A 21740-nucleotide genomic window follows, 5' to 3' on the forward strand; every position below is an offset into this window, starting at 1 on the left:
ACGTCAATCGAGTCAGTGATGCCATCCAACCATCTCATCCTCTGTCATCCCCTTCTCCTCCCACTTCAATCTTTCCTAGCATCAGGGTCTTTTTAAATAAGTCAGTTCTTTGCATCAGGAGGCCAAAGTATTGGAGTTTCAGCTTCAGCATCAGTCCTTCCAATGAATATTCAGGACTGATTTCCTTTAGGATGGACTGGTTAAATCTCCTTGCAGTCCAAGGGACTCTCAAGAGTCTTCTGCAACCACAGTTCAAAAGCATCAATTCTTAGGTGCTCAGCTTTCTTAATAGTCCAACTCTCACATCCATACATGACTGCTGGAAAAACCATAGCTTTGACTAGATGGACCTTTGTTGGCAAAATAATATCTCTGTTTTTTAATATGCTATCTAGGTTGGTCATAACTTTTCTTCCAAGAAGCAAGTGTCTTTTAATTTCATGGCTGCAGTCACCATCTGCAGTGACTTTGGAGCCCAAAAAAATAAGTCTGTCACTGTTTCCACTGTTTCCCCATCTATTTGCCATGAAGTGATGGGACCAGATGCCATGATCTTAGTGTTCTGAATGTTGAGTTTTAAGCCAACTTTTTCACTCTCCTCTTTCACTTTCATCAAGAGGTTCTTTAGTTCTTCACTTTCTGCCATAAGGGTGGTGTCCTCTGCATATCTGAGGTTATTGATATTTCTCCCTGCAATCTTCATTCTGGCTTTTGCTTCGTCCAGCCCAGTGTTTCACATGATGTACCCTGCATAGAAGTGAAATAAGCAGGGTGACAATATACAGCCTTGACGAACTCCTTTCTCTATTTGGAACCAGTCTGTTGTTCCATGTCCAGTTATAGCTATACAAAAGGTGTCAATATTTCTTAAATGCCTGGGTGGTAAGTATCCTGAGTGCCAGCTCTCCAGGCAGGTGGCAGGGAATGTTTGGGACTGGTTGTAAGAAGGAGCCTCAGGTCTCCTGCAGAGCAATATTGAGTAGGCCAAGTATATGCTAGTCTTAAAGAATAATTTATGTCTTAAACATAATTTACTGAATTATACATTTTACTTAGGGACAGTGGTAAAGAATCCGCATACCAAAGCAGGAGGCGCGGGTTCCAACCCTGGTGCGGATGACGCATTGGAGAAGGGCACGGCAACCCACTCCAGCATTCTTGCCTGGAAAAATCCCATGGACAGAAGAGCCTGGCAGGCTACAGTCCATGGGGTCGCAAAGAGTAGGAAGCGACTTAGCGACTAAACAACCTCAAACTTGGCGAAGGTCACAGAACTTGTAAATCGCGAAACTGAGCATCAGATACAAAACATCAGGCTTCAGTACCCGGGTTCATTCGTTCTGCTCTGGTCAAATAAGTAAGTAGAGATACATTAAAGATTTGGAAATACAAAGATTTTCCTAGGTACTCTATTGTTTTCATCCAAATCTGCAGCCTTTCTCATTGATGGAAGCAGGGTCGGTTACATGGACTAGACAGGGATCTTCGGGCAGGAATGAGGCTGACTGACAGAGACACGGCGAGGGTGGAGTGAGGGCGTGTCTTCTGGAGGGTGTCGTGGCGCAAGGAAAGGCTCCCCAGGGGGTCTCCCCTCCCGGCCACGATCGCCAGCCTCCGGGAACCTCTGGGCCCGCGGCAGATCGCCACATCGCCGCGGCCCGCCCCCAGCGCCGTGCAACCCAATCAGCGGCGCGGCCTGGCGCCCCGCCTCGCCCCGCCCCGCCCCCTCACCCCCACCGGGGCTATATAGGCCTCGGCCGGACCAATTTCACCATCGCAGTTGTGGCTCGGGCCTCAGCCTTACAGGGCACTAGAAACTGAGGCCACGGACCTCTCCGCATTCCGTTCCCACCTCCGTACGTCGCCGCACCGCCTCTCTGCAGCTCCCATCCGAGCGCCGCCGCTGGCGTGGGCCCCGCCTGCTTCCCTCCTCGCCTCACTGTGTGTCCGCGGCTGGCTGGCGCGATGCAGCTGGGCCCGAGGCCCGCCACGCTGGGGCTGCTGCTGCTATGCGCCGCGGCAGCCAGCGCCGGGGAAGCCGAGGAGCTGCACTACCGACAGGGCGAGCACCGCGCCGACTACGACCGCGAGGCGCTGCTGGGCGGCCAGGTGAGGCGGCCAGACCGGGGGCTGGGAGGGCCGGGCCTCGCAGCGCGGCTCCCGCGGGCTTTGTCCCCGCGGGACAAAGGGGGCGGCCGGGCGAGGCCTGGTCGGGGCAGCCTGACAATGGGGGCCGGGCGGGGCGCTGCTCACTCTCCGATGAACCCCGGGGTCTGTAAGCTCGTGAAAATAGTGCGGCCCAAGAGCCAGATCCCTTCTACTCTCCTACAAGGGGCAGGATCACTGAGGGGATCACTGGGGGCAGGGCCCTTGGAGAGCAGATATGGGTCACCCCAAAAGCCCTCCGCAAGGGAGGTCTCTAATAGCTCTGTTTTTCTCCACCATTTTGCCCTCCTGATAGTAATGCTTGATCCCCCCTGTATATCGCTTACCTCCCAAAGGAAGAAGTCGATGAATATGTTAAACTCTCCCCCGAAGAGCAACACAAAAGACTGAAGTCAATCATAAAGAAAATTGACTTGGACTCAGATGGCTTTCTCACCGAAAGTAAGGACGTCCTACACAACTAACAATGGAGACATCCCTTTGTAGGAGACAAATATAAACGTTTAAGCAGGGTGTCTGTTGAGTGTAGATGACTAGTGTTGCAATCAATTAGAGATGCTATGTGAGAGGGGTAAAAAGGACATGGTGAGTAGGTTTTATACCTCCAAATCTTTAGACATAGGATACCAAGTAAAGCTCAGTGCTTTCTCCAGTAATACATAAGCATCATTGACCCTGGTGTTCAGGTCATACCTAGAGCAATTGCTGGACTCCTCACATGACTTTTTATCAACGTCAACAATGTGATTCATTTTGGAGAAACAAACTAAAACCTTAAGGCATTAAGTTTATTGCTCTTTTGATAAATGCTTCATTAGAATCTTAAGAACTTGCTTCTTTTTATAAGCAACTGGAAAAGGACCTGTTGCGTGTGAATTGTGTTTATGACAGATTATTATAACTCGGTAGGAACCATATAATCATTATATCCACCTCTTTTTGTAGGGGTGAAGAAACTGAAACCCAGAGGCATAAGTACCTTCCTCAAATGAGTGGTAAAACCAGGATTAGAATCCATATCTCCTTCCCTTAATTCAGTCTTTAATATCCTTCACTTTAAAAAAAAAAAAAAAAGAGTGCTCTTAGATAGGTCCTAGAATCAGGAACGAAATGCACAGATTATTAAAAGAATATTCTAAATAAATAGCTGTGCACCTGCCTCTCCCCATTGCTTAATTCATTTGAAAAACCCTATCAACTTTTCCAAATTAATCCTCAACAAAAATTCAGGAGCTGTTTTGCTATAACTGTCATTTAAATGCTGCTTAACATCTGAAGAATGAAGTTGCTAGAGAGAATTACAAGCTGATTGGTAAATTCAAGATGTGTTGTCAATGAAGTGCCCTCAGGTGTGGTCACCAATATTAAGGTTTTGCTCCTTCTATGTGAACAACAGAGCCTCTAGACTAATTATCCAATAAGAATAGGTCCAACTTTGGATTCATTAGAGAGTGCACAAGATGATTTGGAAAACTTGGTGGCATTTATCTGTAAGGGCCTATATATGTTCAAATATTTAATAGTAAGCTTTAAAAAAATTAAAATTAAAAGAAACAGTCCAAATCTTCATTTAATAGATGAGAAAACAAAACCTTGAGAGGGTAAACTTAGCTCTAACAGCAGAGCTGAAGTGTGAAGCCCTGTTTCTGTCCTCTGTTCCATTCTGTATCCTGTTATGCCTGGATGATCATTCCTCTTGAGGACTCTTCAGGAAGTTTTGCTTATTTGCATGTTAAGGGCCAGGACTGGACTCGGGTTCTTGAGAGACAGCAAAGTTCAGTGGAAGGAGTGTGGGCTTTGAAGCCAAACATGGGGTTTGAATCTGGACTCTGCTACTTATCAGTTATGAGTCCTCAATTTCTAATGTCAATTTCCTCAACTGTAAAGCAATTATTATAATTGCCTTGTTTTGAGAATTAAAGACAGCATCTGTAGAGGACTTGGTATAAAGTAATTGTTCCATGGTTACCATAATTATTCTACCCCAATTTAAAGTTTCAGGAGAGACAAAGTATCTTTACTTTTCTCTATTCACCTGACTTGGAGAAGGCAATGGCACCCCACTCCAGTACTCTCGCCTGGAAAATCCCATGGATGGAGGAGCCTGATGGGCTGCAGTCCATGGGGTTGCTAAGAGTCGGACACGACTGAGCGACTTCACTTTCACTTTCCACTTTCATGCATTGGAGAAGTAAATGATAACCCACTCCAGTGTTCTTGCCTGGAGAATCCCAGGGACAGGGGAGCCTGGTGGGCTGCCGTCTATGGGGTCACACAGAGTCGGACACGACTGAAGCGACTTAGCAGCAGCAGCAGCATTCACCTGACTTCCCCCAAACTAACAGAGGAATACCATTCTTTAAATGGTGTATTATCTTTAAACCAAATGGGTACTCTTGCTATTCTTACAGATATGCACATTTTTCTCCCCTCATCCCCTTTTCTCTATGATGCATATACTAAATATCTCTGCTGCTGCTGCTGCTCAGCCGCTTCAGTCGTGTCCAACTCTGTGCGACCCCATAGATGACAGCCCACCAGGCTCCTCCGTCCCTGGGATTCTAAAGGCAAGAGCACTGGAGTGGGTTGCCATTTTCTTCTCCAAAATATCTCTATAGATATTTTAAAGTATTTTAAGATAGATTTTTAAAAGTTGACTTGAAAGTGGACATTTCAGATTTAGAAACTTTTCCTCCATGTTTTCAGATACCCAGTTAAGACAAAGCTATTACAAGACACACATAAATCATAATTGCTACCCATAACTTTGTTAAAATTTCCTCCAGATGATTTGACATAGTTAATGGTAACATACTGTAACAATGTTTCTCAAACTTCGTCACTTGAGTGCATTTTTCAGAATTTAGATCATACTTATCTATTATTTCCTTAATATAGTCTTACTTCAACTCAATGTAAAATGTATTTTAAACTTTATATTTTGTAAATGAAGAACATTTTTTCTAATACATATTAAAATAAGTGGTTAGCTATTCAAATATTTGTGCTTCCTGAGAGATCTGTGGTAATTAGCAAAGGAAAAGTTGCTCAGTCGTGTCCAACTCTTTGTGATCCCATGGACTATACAGTCCATGGAACTCTCCCGGCCAGAATACTTGAGTGGGTAGCCTTTTCCCTCTCCAGGGGATCTTCCCAACCCAGGGATCAAACCCAGGTCTCCTGCATTGTAGGTGGATTCTTTACCAGCTGAGCCACAAGGGAAGTCTAAGAATACTGGAGTGGGTAGCCTATCCCTTCCCTAGTAGATCTTCCCAACCCAGGAATCAAACCAGGGTCTCCTGCACTGCAGACAGATTCTTTACCAACTGAGCTATCAGGAAAGCCCAATTAGCAAAAGTTATCTGCAATTTTTTGAATAATATGTTTTAAAAGTCAAGTGCTTTCTTGGCCAATTGGTAGTTTATTTAATGAATACTTGTTGAGCCCGGTGCTTTCTAGTCATTTGGAGTACCTCAGTGAAAAAAATATACCAAAACTCTCCATACTCAAAGGGCTTACATTCTGGGTAGATCACACATAACATTCTTAGATTCCAAACAGCTCTCCTCGTCTCCTACTCTTGTTTCTATGAACGCAGCTAAACCAGTTCTCACTCAAATATTTATAAACACTAAAGTTTTTTTTTTTATTGTTTTAAAGAATGTTTAGAAATCCTCACTTCTCTTAAGTATCAGAATTACTGTCACATTCATTATGTTCTGGGAAATTCTCATAGGTGAACTCAGTTCATGGATTCAAATGTCTTTTAAACATTATGCTATGCAAGAAGCGAAACAACAGTTTCTTGAGTATGATAAAAACAGTGATGGTAGTGTGTCATGGGATGAATACAACATTCAGATGTATGATCGGGTGATCGACTTTGATGAGAACACTGCTCTCGATGATGCAGAAGAGGAGTCTTTTAGGCAGGTGAGTATGTGTGCACAAGCTTTTTCTTTTGATCATATTAGTTCAGTTTCCTGCATGAGTGAGCACAAGAAGCCTGAGGTCATCGACTGGATTGCCTTGTTCTCTAGGCAATCACCTGTTCCACCTCAGTGGTCATTTTGATGTTTCCTTTCTAGCCAGATTTAGCGCTCTTATTCTGGACTACTTCAATTATCCCTGCATCTTTTTCTTAGCTGCATCATTTGTTCTCATTTCCTGGTTTGCTTTTTTAGTGTATTTTGAATATGTTTCACAGTATTTGATTTTATTGTGTTATTGAATGGTTGGTTTTGTATCATATTGGAAGATTATAGAGGCCTATTCCCATTTTTAAGTACCTAGGTTTATATAGAATAACTAAACATTTTTAGAATTGTGGTAAGATACACATAAAATTTACCATTTTACTATTTTTAAGTGTGCAGTTCCATATTTTTTTATTATATTCACACTGTTGGCCACCAATCTCCAGAATTTATTTCATCTTGCAAAACTGAAACTCTAAACCCATTAAAGTGTTAGTCACTTAGTCATGTCTGACTCTTTGCAACCCCATGGACTGTAGGCTGCCAGCCTTCTCTGTCCATGGAATTCTCCAGGCAAGAATACTGGAGTGGGTTGCCATTCACTTCTCCAGGGGAATCTTTTCCACCCAGGGATCAAACCCAGGTCCCCTGCATTGCAGGCAGATTCTCTACCATCTGAGCCACCAGGGAAGCCTCAAATAACTCCCCGTTTCCACTTCCCCCAGCCCCTGGCAATCACCGCTTTACTTTGTGTCTCTGAATTCAACTACAGTAATTCCCCAACATATGAACGAGTTCCATTCCAAAAATGCATTCATAAGTCCAACAAAGTTAGCCTGTACCCAACAAAGAATCAGCTATACAGTATTATAATAGGTTATAATATTTTTTGCACAAATAATATACACAAAAATACAAAAAAATAAAACAACTTTAATCTTACAGTATAGTATCTTGAAAAGTAAAGTAGTACCAGCTACATCACTGCTGCTTCTATGCTTGCCTCTGGACATCTTGGGCTTGAAATAAGGAGACTGTACTACTGTATTTTATACAGTGCCTGCATGCATGCTGAGTTGCTTCAGTCATGTCTGACTTTGCAATGCCAGGCTCCTCTGTCCATGGGATTCTCCAGGCAAGAATACCGGAGTAGGTTGCCATTTCCTTCTCTAGGGCCTCTTCCGACCCAGGGATCGAACCTCCGTCTCTTACGTCTTCTGCCTTGGCAGGCTGATTCTTTACCTTTAATGCCACCTTCAAAGCCCGTACCCTGTACAGTAAGGTACACAGAAGCATAAGCACTTGGAGAGGATGCCTGCATGTGACTGGATGCCAGACATGTGAATTAGCTTAAGTGATTGGACAGGAAGACATGTTCACATCTTTGAAAGCTTGCAACTTGAAGGTTCATATGAATGAGACTTACTGTATTCTAGGTACCTCATATAAGTGGAATCATACAGTATGTTTTTTGTGATTAGCTTATTTCACTTAGCAGTCTCAAGATTTGTCCAGGTCATAGTATGTGTCAAAATTTCCTTTTAAAGACAATAATATTCCATTATATGTATATATCACATTTTGTTAACCGTCCATCAATCAATGGTGAGTTGAGCTGCTTCATCTTTTTGGCTATTGTGAGTAATGTTGCTATGAACATGGATGTACAAATATCTGTTTGAAATCCTGCCTTTAATTCTTTTGGGGGTACATCCAGAAGTGGAATTGCCAGTTCATATATAGTAATTCTTGTTTTTAAATTTCTGAGGAACTGCAACACTGTCTTCCATAGTGGCTGCACCATTTTAAATAACTTATTTTTAAAAATTTAGTATCACTGTGAGTTGTGGTGTGTCTCATGGTTTAATTTGTTGAAATATACTTCTTAAGCATAGTTGAAGAAGACATATTTAGGAATTAACAGGAACTTTTAAAGACTTAGTAATTAGTAGGAACTCTTTAAGACAAATTATTATAAGCCTTAAAAATTGATATTGTGAATACTTTGTATTTCAGAGGTAGTTTTAAAGACTTTTTTTAAAAAGAGATTTTTGTATGTGGAAAAAATAAACTCAAACAACTGTTTGCAAAGGCTGTGTCCCAAAATATTAGTCAAGGGTGCTTTGAAAACTTTTGAGCTTCCTCTGTTGGTATCTACAATTTAGTTTTTACTGTGGCCATACTGTAGCATTGGATATGCTATTTATTTTAGAACCATATTGGCCACTTGGACTCTGTAGGTCATCACTGACTCACAATTGGTTGTTTCTCTTCTAAGGATTGTCGACTAAAAAAATGCACAACTTGAGAGTTGTGTGTTAAGTTTTATTTGAGGCAGTATGAGGACTGCAGCCTAGGAGACAACACCTCAGATAGCTCTGAGAAACTGCTCCCGAGATGTAGGGGGGAAGGAAAGGACAGTATATATGTGATTTTGGTAAAGGGGGAGTACATACAGTCAAGCACATTTATTTTTTTAGAAAATTTCTGCTGGTCTTATGAAGCTTCTGCTAGTCATGAGAAACAGTTGTCAACCATGAAGGATTTTAGTGCTTTTCTAGCGATGAGGAGATATAAGAATTGGGCTCATAAAATTATCTCCTGAGAATATCTAACTATCTGAAGACCTGTCCTGCCAGTTTTCCCAAAACTCAGAGTGCCTGGCTTCTGCTGTCCGTCCTGAGCTCCTTCAGAGGGTGCTGGAGGCGAGCAGCTGCAGCAGCACAGGATTTAATCCTGTAGAGGTAGATGGCAAGCACCCGTGGCAAGTGCTATGCCTGTACCGCCAGTGAGGAGGGTAAGGACTCCAGCTTTGGGGCCAGTCAGCTTGGCTTTACATTCAGCAAGGGCTTCCCCAGTGGCTCATCAGCTAAAGAATCCACTTGCAGTTCAGGAGCTGGAGGAGATGCGAGTTCAATCCCTGGGTTGGGAAGATCCCCTGGAGGAGAAATGGAAACCCACTCCGGTATTCTTGCCAGGAAAGTCCTATGGACTGGTGGGCTACAGTCCAGAGGGTCGCAAAGCATCAAACGGGACTGAGCATGCATGCAACACCACATGACTGGTGCACCTTAGTTTAAATTAAGCCTCCTATGCCTCAGTTTCCTCGCATCTAAAAATGGGGATGATAACAGTATGGAGAAATAGTAACAAATAGCAGCAGTTGAACTGGTAAATCCTTCTATGTTCATCTGAAAGAAAATTGTTGAAGTAAACACGTGAGTCACATGTTTATCTCTAATACTTACATACAATCAGCTTTTGGAAGTTGTTTAAGCATTTGATAACTGTATCAGCTTTAGAACAGACAAGATTTAATATATAGGGGGAAAATATCCTCTTTTTCTCCTTATTTGGGTCTTCATCTTACAGTAGACTGAAAAGAGTGTAAATCAGTGTTTTCACTACTTAGTGCTAAAAAGAAAACAAATGATGATAATAAGACCTAGAATTTGTCTATCTGCTATTCTCCTTTACTGTAGGAATTAACTCATCTTAAAAGCATCGTTCACATTCCAAGATTTTTTCTAAAACCAAACCATGGTATGACATTATGACTTCTTTGCCAGGGAATTAATACAAATGTTAAATACAGTATTTTAAAATCTTACCAGAAGTAGATTCTGTGTTTGTTTGTTTGTTTTTCATTCGAAAGATTTAATTATTATCCCACCAAAAAGTAGGAAAATTGCGTAGTTTTTTAAAATCTATATTCTTTGTAGAGTGGAGGGTGAAATGTAATAATACATGATGGTATTGAGAAGAAAATCTTCACTTCGAAGAAATACGTGACTGGTTACATAAACTGTTTATGAGCAGTTGTTTTTTTTTTTTTTTTTTTCAGAATGTCTGATTTTATTTTATTTATCTATTTTTTAAACAGGCTCTGGCCAGTTTTATTAAAGAAAATTTGTACCTGATTTACTTTTCGCCAGTCTGGTCTGGCATGCTTCGAATAATATCAGAGTCACCTGGATCAATGAGAGCCAGTGTGCATACTCTGCAGTATTTTCCACGTGCTGTGCCCAGTTCGATATTATTGCCACTGTAGTGATGGACACCAGTTTTGGCCAACATGGCGTAATACTCTATTTCAGATTTCCTCAAGGCTGGGCAGGTGTTGGCAAGGATGACCAGTTTCGCTTTGCCTTGTCTGATCATTTTCAGAGTCTGTTTGTACCCCAGCACGTACTTTCCACTTTTCATAACCAGCTGGAGCCTAGAGTTGATCGACTCCAGTGACTTTTTCGTCTTCTTTGCGGCCACCATCTTCCTGCCTTAGATGCGGGACGCCCCCAACCTAGAACACAGAGTTCAGGACAGGAAGTTTACGATCTGAAGTTCCAGACCGGCAACTCCCTGGGCACCGCGCGCTGCCAAAACCTCGGCCGGCAGGAGCCCACTCACCCAGAATGTCTGATTTTAATGCTGTGTTTCCCAGCCAGGTACTCAGGACATGTTGATTATAAGACTGTGCTTTTTAAAGAATGAATTAGATGGACCTTATAGCCTAAAGGAATTAATGGGTCCCTGAAATGAACACTTCTCAATGGGAGTCCTATTGGTCCTATTGCTTATTCTTCAACAACATAGGAATATGTCTCTGCATGAAATTCTATTTATAATACTTGGTTAGAATTATATATATATTTACATATATAACCCACTAAAAGTGGATGTGGGATGTAAAAATGAACCCAGACACAACTGCATGATTCCGCAAAGTAAAAAATAAAAAGATGAAGAATGCATCGATCTTGATCAAAGTTACAGCCTAAACATTGTACCATAAAATAATCATTAAAAGTAATTGGATATCCAAATAAAATGTTTCTGTATGGAAGCCTATTTAAAAACAAAAATCAATTTGATAGCTGAATTATATGTTACTTTTAATGTTTTCATATAGAGAATAGAGATAATCTGGAATAATGACTCGCAGGCTGTGAGATGCCGGAAAAAAGTATTTCTTTATGACCTGATGAACAAGTATAGTCAGCACTTTTAAGCAGGATAATTAAAGTTTGAGCACCTACCTGGCAAAAGCTCAATTCCTATAACTTCTAAAGCCAGCTGCTGAATGTGCATGTGTAAGCAGGATTTATTTGTGTAAGATATAATCATGCATGTGGCTAATCAGAATTTTAAGACCTAGACTTTTGTTCTGTTTTCACAGGTTATATATTTCCTCATGTAAAATCTTTAGTCTACCAAAAGATGGCAGTTTTGTTCTTCACAAGTTTCTGTTAAATGTAAAAATAAATGACTATGGTAGTTTCCATCTTATTACTACTGTGTATAGCACTTTCTATGCGCTAGAACACAAGGGTTTTATACAGAAAAAAAAAGTGTTGAGGTTTTATGAAGCTGACCGTCCTTTGTGGTCATCTTTTAGAAATTTGCCGCTTTGGAAAAAGTTTTTTGGTGTATTAGCTTCTTTAATATGAGTCTCTAATAAATTGTGTTCTTTAAATGGCCAAAAATAAAACTTTTAAAAATCACATTATTTTTTAAAAACCTGAGAAATGTAAATGGAAAAAGTACTTTTTTTTTTTAAAGAAATCTCAGCTATTGAAAGAGATCCTTTCTTTCTATAGGCAGATTTGGCCAAATTTAGCTCCCTCTGCTGAAACATGAACCTTTTTGCTCCAGATTGAAGGGTTCTTTCATAAGGAAATCTAAGCACTTTAGTATTTTGAATAGTGATTTATTCAAAAAACTTGATTGACTCAGCCAAGTACCTCAAGTTCTTGTTTTTCTACTTTTCCCCATGTTAAACCTCAACATAACATGTACATTATTTAGTTATTTAAAATTATGAAACATTAAGTTAAAAGCAGCTATTTGGAAACATTTTTTTTCTCTGTCGTGATTGGGTGAATATAACTGGCTAGTGGAATCTGGGTGTTTAAAAGACAAATTCCTTGGGGAAAGAAGTGAGCCTCTCCACTGTAAATCAGTCATCGTAAAAGAACTACTGTTTCAGTAAACGAGTGCTACCTAACCACTAGTATTCTAAAAAATTGAAAAGAACATTTCTTTTCAACAGTGAAACACATAAAAGTTTCTAAAATATTTGAAATTGTGCTTTTTAAAAAATGTGTGGTTTAATACACATCAGTTTATAAAAGGGAAAATTATTCCTAGAAATTTCTCAAAATAAAATGTATGCAGGATTAGCAATATGCCACTATTGGCTTCCAATACTCTTAATTACAGAATTACCTTTGAGAAAATTGATCAAAAGCAGCTTTTTCCCGAATAGTCGCTGCTGCTTGGTTTCCTACTAGAGTGTACTTGAGGGGAAAGGAAAGGAAGATGGGCATGACAGAGTAGAAAACGGTATGATTATTCAACTCAACCCCGAGAGAGGGGCTTTTCAGCTGTTGACGTATTCATCTGGACATACAGAATTAACACTATAAAGAGCCTACGAAGAGTGGACTTCCAAATACTTACCAAAAGTATTCTCATAAGAGGACTATTTTTTGAAACCTGTTACAGTGTTTTTGAAAAGTCATTTTGAAGACCAAAAACAGAAATAGGCACACCAAGAACTAATACATAGTCTGAATTCATTGCTTTGGGGCCATTCAAAAAACTACTGCAATTGTTAAAGAAGATCGTGTGTAGTATTGTAGAAAGAACAGGAAGGATCCAAGTTCAATATATTTTAGATGTTTTCCTGACATCCCTTTCAATAAGTCATTTTAATCTCAGTTTTTCTATCAATAATAGTAACATGTAACATTTATTGAATACCTAATATGTTTTCTAATTGCTTAATAGGAATTCTCATCCCAGTTGCTTAATAGAGATTTTTTTCTTACTATGAATTGTTCAGTTTATTTAAACTAAAAAAAAAAACAAAAAACAGTTCACTGATTTCTCTCATTTCCCTACCAGCCACTTCTGGCAGCCACCTGTCTGTTCTCTCTATCTGTGAACTTTGATTTAGAGGGATTTTTTTGTTTGTTTTTAGATTCTACATATGAGAGGTCATGCAGTATTTGTCTTTCTCTGACTTATTTCACAAAGTGTAATGCCCTTGAAGTATATATACATGTTGTCTTAAATGGCAAGATTTAATTCTTTATGACTGAGTAATATTCTACTATATATATATATAATGGAATATATTATATAATTTCTTTATCCATTTATTCATCAGTGGACATAGGTTGTTCCCATGTGTTGGCTATTGTAAATAATGCTGCAGTGAACATAGAGGCTTGTATATCTTTTTGAGTTAGTATTTTCATTTTCTTTAGACGAATACTCAGAAGTGGAATTGCTGGATTATCTGGTTGTATAGCATCCAGGTGTCAGGTGTGCCTCACTGTGGTTTTGATTTGCATTTCTCTGATGATTTATGATGCTGAGCATCTTTTCATGTGCCTGTTGGCCATCTGTATGTATTCAGAAAAGGTCTATTCAGACCTGCCCATTTTTTTAGTTGGACTGTTTATTTTTCTATTGAGTTGTACAAGTTCTCTATATATTTTGGATATTTGCCCCTTATCAGATAGATGATTTGCAGATATTTTCTCCCATTCAGTAGCTTTCATTTTCTTGATAATTTCTTTGGCTGTGCAGAAGCCTTTTAGTTTGATGTAGTCCCACTTGTTTATTTTTGCTTCTGTTGTTTTTGGTGTCAAATTATCCCAATTGTATATTTGAGGAGCCCGAAGAGGTTAAGCAGTTTGCCCTAAGTAACAAATTAATAAGTGGCATTGCTGGGATTCAGATCTGAGTCTGTGTCCCTGTACTGCTTCTAGTAAATGCTTGTTATTTGCCCAACTTACCATCAAAGGGATGATGTGAAGATAAAATGTGATAATGGATATAAATGTACTTTAAAGTTCACATAGCTTGTATTTTTCAAAGTATTTTTAATGACGTTATGGGATGAATGAGAAAACCTTTAAATGTTCAATATTTAATTTTCAAAGCTTCATTTAAAGGACAAGAAGCGATTTGAAAAAGCTAACCAGGATTCAAGCCCTGGTTTGAACCTTGAAGAGTTTATTGCTTTTGAGCATCCTGAAGAAGTTGATTATATGACGGTAAGGAAGAAAAAATTTCAAGATAACTATTGAATAGCCCAAACTTTAAAACTTACTTTTACACAGTAATGAAAATGAATTATATACAAAACAGAATTTTAGGAGATGATCTAAACTTCTCCTTGCTTCAGAAAAGGCAGGGGAAGAAGGAGGTTTTCTGGTGGAGTGGGGGTGTGTACAGGGAGGGAGAAGGTAAGGAATGAGGTTTGCTTAATCTCTGAAGTATGTATGTGTATCGGTCTTTCCCTGGCTACTTTCTCTTTCATAACTGGGTTATCTTCAGCCTTCCTTGTTGTTTTGTAGCTTTCAGACTTTCGCAGGTGTTTCAATATCAGTAACACTAGAACTTCCTGTTTAGTTTACAAGGTTACTTGTGAAAACTTTTGGTCTGGAAACACTATCACATTTAGATCCCTTTGCATAGGGTATGGAGGTGGGATGAGGTGGGGGGATGCAACTGCTAATGACTAATAATGTTTTTGCAACTTTAGGCATAATGAGTCCCCTCATCCCTTTAGTACTTAAAAGAAGTACCAGCTCTTCAAAATTTTGTTGAACTCTAGGTATAATTCAACACTGATTAAGTCCCTGCTATGACTTGGTAAACTTCTTGAGAGCAGAAACTATCATATTGGAGAGTAAACATTAATATAAGAAATGGCTTTTAAAAAACAGACTAAACATTTACATTGAGGTCTGTTGCCCGGCATCAGCCCCCAGCTGTGTGGCTTGGTTCCCTGGACATTTCAGGGAGGGAAGATGCAGCTTTTTGCTTAATGGGTCATGGTTGGATGCCACTGCCTTGATAGCAGGACTGCAGATACATTTTTCTCTCTAGCTCAGTGGCAAGACACCACCATCAGTGCCATTTCTCTTGCCATTGTGAGGCTTTGGTTTTCTTACCTTCCACAAAGTACATGACCTAGTTTGAGAACATTGCTGGGCACAGTTTGTTTAAGTGCCAGAATTAAGTAAAGATAAGCTAATTGAGCCCTAGCATGGTAGGCAGAGGATGTTGGATCTTGATTATCTGGGGAATAAGGAACAGTTGAAGACTGAGGAGGGAAATGACCAGTGACAGCAATGAAATAATTTAGGCATTATGTGTATGGCCCTGGAATATAAAGCGGCAATGGAATGAATTGATGAATGACCAACATTTTGAAGAAAGCACAGACAGGAATGTTGACTGATGTATCATGGGAGGGGAAGAGGGCAAGAATCAGAAATGACTCTGAGGTTGGAAGCTTGAGTAACAATGATACAAAAGCAGTACCACTGCAGAATGGGATATGTCAGGATGGGAAAGGATGGTCTTTGTGCTGAGTTGGAGTTGACGGCAGCACACGAGATGGGTGATCCTAAGACGGTGTCTCATTCAGAGCAGCTTCATTAATTTCTGTCTACCTCAATTGTCTGTGGATCCTTTTTTCCTTTTTTTCCCCTTTAAGGGTATATAGGATGGGAAAGGGCAGAATATAAGATCAACTAAGTGATTCTACTTTGAATTAAAAGTTGGAATTTAAAAATATTTTGATTCACATTATGTTAAAAAGTATTTTAACCAAGGCAGCATTCTTGAAATAAGTCTGTTTCCCAAGAGGATTACTTGAATGGAGGAATAATCATTTTGATCAGTGATTCTTTTATTGGGTCACAGACTCCTTTAAAAAAAATATGATGCAAGCTGTGTACCCTGCCCCAGAAAAGTCCTGAACATGTCCATGTTCATACACATAAAATACTGGGTTATAATTTCAAGAGATTCTCAGATCCTCTCTCCAAAACTAATCTTTGGGTCTCCAGGTTAACATCCCCTGGTTTCTGTATCAAAAATCTGTTATATTTGATTTTTTTTAAAAAACCAACAACTTCTACTTAAGTGTTGCTTCATGCAGATGTAGGTAAAGCCCCTGGATTTGATTACAGTAAGAGACATTTGAGAATATATTTCACTGTAGTTGTGGTGCTGGAATCCAGGCTGAAAAAGTATTCAGGCAGCAGCAGGTAATGAGGAAATGAGAACAGTAGATGTAACCTCTGAGAGGAAAAGAAAGACCAGGATGGTGGTTAAAGAGTGCAACAGAGTCATGGGAACTTGACTGTTTTTAAAGGCATAGAAGAAGGAGCTAGTGGAAAGGGTTGGAGAGGCTGGAGTTAAGAGTAAAAGAAAGCTCTCAGGAAGTGGGGAAGTATGGGATCTAGAAAGAGAGTTGAGGGCTTCATCCTAGAGAAGAGGGGCAGAGCTTTAACTGCTGAGATCAAAGAGAAGGGTGAGAGGAAGCAGGCACCAAAAAGGTGGTTAAAGGTGAGAATGCAGTGCTGGAAAGCAAGGAAGGATTTCTCCCAGGCTTAGAAAAACAGGAAGTCTTCGCCAAGTGCATGTTGGAGAGAGCTGGGGTAAGGCTTAGAGAAAACAGAGATGTCAAAAACCAGCCATAGAGTGTTAGGGAAGCTGAGGCAGAGATAGACTTCCAAGCTGCAGTGAGAGCCCACAGAAGTGGCAAAAAATAAAATTTATAAGGATTAGGTTTATATTTGTGTGTCTTCCTCTGATTCTGGAATAAAGGAGAAAGTGATGTGGGTCTGCATGAGGGCTGCCATAATCAGAAAAGTCTCCAAGGGGGCACAGGAGTGTAGGTAGGCAGGCACTGGAGCAGGTCTTCTTGGGAAAGTATAGCTGGAAAGGGTGTGATCTTTGGGTCAGAAGGAATTAGTTGGGAAGGAGCCTTAGAAAGAGTTGGGAACCAATTTGAGGGCAGTCTAGGGTGGATGAGGGTAGATAGGTGGAAGAGGAGGCAAGGAAGTTGAAGTTCTATAGGGTACTGACCCATTTCAGGCAACAGTTCTATGCAGAGACATCTGAGATGAGGGTTCTTTTGGCTTGTTAATGGATTGGCAGGAAAGTGAAATTAAAGACAAAGGTAGTATAAGGTATCATTCTTCAGAAGGAGGTAATGTGCAGAAAATAGAAATGTGAGTTTATTGCCAAGGTTATTCAGGAGGGTGAGGTAGAGTGCTCAATAATAGAAACTTAAGGATGTTAAATTCTAAGCTATTAATATTTGGGGTTTTATTCCTGCTTCTAAATTCCAGTGTTTAGAAAGATTTCGTGGCAAGTAGAGACAAAATAATTATTCCTAAAGAATAATTAGGACAATTATTTCCATAGTAGGATTAATTAATTACAGTAGAAATAATTCAATAATTAATTCTATAGTAGGATTGATTCAGATGGTGATGGGATTGAAACTTTTGTGACAGATTTTTTTTTTTTTTTTTTTTGTGAACATACATGGAATAGGAATTTGTCATTCAAGAGGCTTTAGAAGAACATGACAAAAATGGTGATGGATTTGTTAGTTTGGAAGAATTTCTCGGTGACTACAGGCGGGACCCAAGTAAGTAGGCTGGGGATGTGTGGAAGGAAGGGGGAAAAAAGGAAGAAATTGAAAGATAGTCTTGCTCATTGAGAGCTCTGTTTGACAGAGGAAAATGGAAGAATGGGCCTGATACCTCCTTGTTCAGTTCAGTAAAATACTAGTGAAACAAAGAGACTTACAGCTTATCTGAGAATGCTGTTTTGCTCAATTTTAGTTCCACATGTAGAGCCAAGCATTTTTCTTCCTTTTCAAACAAATACAATGTAATTATCAATTCAGATGCCTGAGGAAGTAAAGGTTGCTATTTTTAAACAGACTTCTGTACATTTGCATGTAGATCTTAGAAGAAAAAAATAAATCCTATAAATACTAGAGTAAGACTGTGGAAAGTGGCTTACTGTTTAAAATTTAAGAAAGTTTTATATGCAGCTTTTTGTATAAGCAGCTGTCTTTTCAGAATTTTTGCTTAGCGTCACTTACTGTGAATGTCACTTTAAAATTACCTATGGCATTACTTTGTAAGAACACACAGGAAGATTTAGTCACATGACGTTCATAAAACCATTACCCAGTTCAGACTTCGGCCAACAATATCAGAACAAGTAGCAGCAGTTAGCAAAATTACTAGTTTGTGATAATATGTAACAGTTAAAAAATTTTTTTTCTCCATGAGATTTTTACGTAGACTTTTTTTAAATCTCCATCTGTTTATTTATTTATTTATTTATTAATATAAATTTATATATTTTAATTGGAGGCTAATTACTTTACAATACTGTATTGGTTTTGCCGTACATCAGCATGAATCCACCACGGGTGTGCACAGGTTCCCCATCCTGAACTCCCCCTCCCACCTCCAGGTTCGATGCATGATACATAGACTTTCATCTTTGGTTTTTTTTTTTTTTTTTTTCACTTTTTCAGTTGAGTTTTATCCCAGAACAGTTTTATAACAAAGCTGATTAGTTTTTCTTTTTGGCCACGCCACACAGCATGTGGGATCCTAGTTCCCCGACCAGGGCATTGAATCCACGGTGCCTGCATTGGAAGCACAGAGGCCCGACCCCTGGTCTGCCAGGGAGGTCCCTATGCAACAGTTCTACATACGCCCCCTACCTTTTGAACCTCCCTCTCATCTCCCTCCCTACCCCACCCCTCTGTGCAACCGTTTTAAAACTCTTGAGTATCATTTTTGAAAATTACTACAGAGTTTGCACTTATTTCAGCCCTTTACATTTAAGTGCTTTGTTTCTTGGGGCCTCCTTTCTGTGGTAAGCTGTAAATTCATTTCCTCTATCTGGGGCTATATCAGACTTCTTTTGGGATGCCTGTGATATTCTTGTGTATCCATGTTTATGTTCTTTTTTAATGTTAATAGCCGCAAATGAAGATCCAGAGTGGATACTTGTTGAGAAAGATAGGTTCATGAATGATTATGACAAAGATGCTGATGGCAGACTTGACCCACAAGAACTGTTGTCCTGGGTTGTGCCCAATAACCAGGGCATTGCGCAGGAAGAGGTAAGTATTACAGAATGACTCTCTCATCCCCAGATTTGTGCTATTATAGTAAAGGAGATTCAGAATCTTAAGCCAAAGAAGGAAGTAGTGGAGTTATTTAGGATCGATGCATTGCTATTTCTTGATTTAAATCTATGATCTGTTTTAGATTGTCAAAGAGACAAGGAAGTTAAGATGGTATTATGTATGAATTCAATAGTACAATTGAATAATGAAAGTTGGTATTTACCTCTGGGGCTCAAAATGGGTTATACTAATTTTTCTTGACTTTGAGATATCCTGAATTGGATTTGAGTTGGGAAGAGACAGAATCCAGCAGAAATTAAGAAAGGAGGTAACAAGAAATGCTGTAGACAGACCCAGTCAAGATAGTTAATACTTTTAGGTACTTAGACAATAATGAGTACTTGGTATACCTGAATGATTTTGACAAATCAGATCCCATTAAAATGTGAACATCTTGCTGAAAAATACTCATTATGCTTGGCACCTTTTTGTTTTATTTTAAAGGCTCTTCATCTAATTGATGAAATGGATTTGAATAGTGACCGAAAGCTCTCCGAAGAAGAGATTCTGGAGAACCAGGACTTGTTTCTTACAAGTGAAGCCACAGATTACGGCAGACAGCTTCATGATGAATATTTTTATCATGATGAGCTTTGATCCCCGGGTGTATCTGAGTAGAGCACGGGCTCCTTTTATAGTTTGTTACCAGCTTTACTTTTGTGATAAAATGTTGATGTTATATTTTACATTCTTAAGTCTTACCAGAGTCAAAATTATCTTAATGTACATTATAGTTTTGGCCTTTTAGGAGAAAAGTAAAACAAAAGCCTGATATTTATTTCCAAATGCATTGAAGAAATGAAACAATGTTGTGCCATATGACAAAAAAGTCTTTCCTAAATAGCCCATCTGTTTAGTACTGTATTGTGAAATATTTGAGTTCTGTTTCCATACTTGAAAAAAAAAACCAGAGGATTTCAGAGATGCCTGAACAATATTATTTAAGTAGTATGTGACTAAGCTATCAATTTTTTGTTTTAAGTAGGTTTAACTTGGGAACTGACAGGACATTGTTTTTAGATTTAGCATTTTGTTTTAAAACCTTTAAAGGAACCTTAGAAGGACTTATACCTCACATATTAATGTTGAGAAGTTCTGCTTAATTTTAAAATGGTTTCTATAAAGGGTTTTATTGTATGAAATAGAACTTTATATTTTTGCATATGTATAGATAGTAATTATATTTAATGTGTAACTATAGCATTACGGTGTGTGGAATTTGACTTTGTCCAGAACTCTTTTCTTTTTTTTTTTGACTGATTAAAATGAAATGTCCTATCTTTTTATATGTTTGTTTGATTTTTCTTTGTTCTTTCAGGTAAACCTAGAATTCAGCAAAGTTTTGTTGTATTATACATGACCTCACCTCATTTATTCCTGTATTTGAGAAGTAAATGCTCTCAAAACTTTGTTAAATTATATTCTTGCTTCATATTCTTATTTTGGTTTTTTTGGATAAAAGAATCATATTGTGATTGAATGTACACCTGACACATTTCAGTTGCTAGTATAGCAAATGTGTTCTTGCTCTCTCAGCCTGGAAACAATCATAAGGATTGCACAGGTTGAAATTACCAGCAGAGCCTGAGATCAGTCATACTGAAATTAAAATCACACTTGATAAGCATTTGTTCATACTATGCAGTCAGTTTTAACCTTATTCAGGAAGTTAGCTTGTTACCTTTGTGGGGAGTAAGAAAAGTGAGAAGGTGAGAAATTTATTTTTTTCCTAGCTTTAACTCACAGTTTCTGTTTTCTTAAATTACCTGTATTTGTGGGTGAAGAGGCCAGCTATGCATTCTGTTAATCTTTTTCCAATCTGAAGTTGTCTCTTTTATAGCATGCACAACATTGGGAGACTCAGCTAGTTTTTATGAGTAATAGAGAAAACCTGAAACTCTTTTCTGATAGAATTAACTGTCTGCTTACCTCTCTATTGCTCCCATTTTTGCTGATATGAGTTGTGAATGCAGATTATAAACTCTCACACTTTAATGATAGCTTGCTTACCCTGGTGGCTAAAGTACATGGTTTTCATTTTATCTTACGATACTTGTCTGGTTCTTGAAGAATTAAAAGATACACAATTATCACTCATCTGCCATTTGTCAACCTTACTGAAATTAGGATATTTGGAATTACTAGTTTGATTAGCATGATAATCATTTGTTTTTCTTACTAGATTCTCCAAAATCTATACCAGAATTGTTAGAGGATCAGATACAGCTTTTATTTTAATCTGATGAGTTAAGAATTAGCATTCTACATTCAGCCTTGATTTCACGTGGATATAAGAATTTTGGTGACATTATTAGTGGTCATCCATATCTGTACTTCTTTAATCCCTGGCATAAAGAAATTATACTTTCCAGCCCCCATGTGGGTGAACAAGGGCTGGTTCTAACCAATTAAATGTGAGTGGAAGTAGTATATGTCATTCCCAAAGCAGACCAGTGACAAACGTTTGCCGTGCCTTTGCCCTGGTGTTGTAAAGGATGCCTTACTTGAAATGGTGAAGCCACAAGATCAAAGTAGTGTTTTTAAAGGTTTCTTGCTTTTCG

General features: G+C 39.0%; 1 protein-coding gene and 1 pseudogene across 2 annotated transcripts; one reads left to right on the forward strand and one right to left on the reverse strand.

Moving 5' to 3' along the window:
- Nucleotides 1-1799: 1799 nt before the first annotated feature.
- Nucleotides 1800-20649, forward strand: RCN2 (reticulocalbin 2). 2 transcript variants are annotated; one of them, XM_068991236.1, is made up of 7 exons: nucleotides 1800-2109; nucleotides 2502-2607; nucleotides 5903-6099; nucleotides 14108-14209; nucleotides 17514-17610; nucleotides 18971-19113; nucleotides 19624-20649. In XM_068991236.1, the coding sequence occupies exons 1-7, from the start codon at nucleotides 1966-1968 to the stop codon at nucleotides 19774-19776; spliced, it is 942 nt and encodes a 313-aa protein (XP_068847337.1). In that variant the 5' UTR covers nucleotides 1800-1965; the 3' UTR covers nucleotides 19777-20649. The 2 variants fall into 2 exon arrangements, with proteins under 2 accessions (XP_068847337.1, XP_068847336.1); XM_068991235.1 differs by having other exon boundaries at nucleotides 14096-14209; nucleotides 19624-20648.
- Nucleotides 10065-10445, reverse strand: LOC138095405 (large ribosomal subunit protein eL30 pseudogene; annotated as a pseudogene).
- Nucleotides 20650-21740: the final 1091 nt, after the last annotated feature.

The sequence above is a fragment of the Capricornis sumatraensis genome, chromosome 19 (assembly GCF_032405125.1).
Source record: "Capricornis sumatraensis isolate serow.1 chromosome 19, serow.2, whole genome shotgun sequence".
Taxonomy (NCBI): Eukaryota; Metazoa; Chordata; class Mammalia; order Artiodactyla; family Bovidae; genus Capricornis; species Capricornis sumatraensis.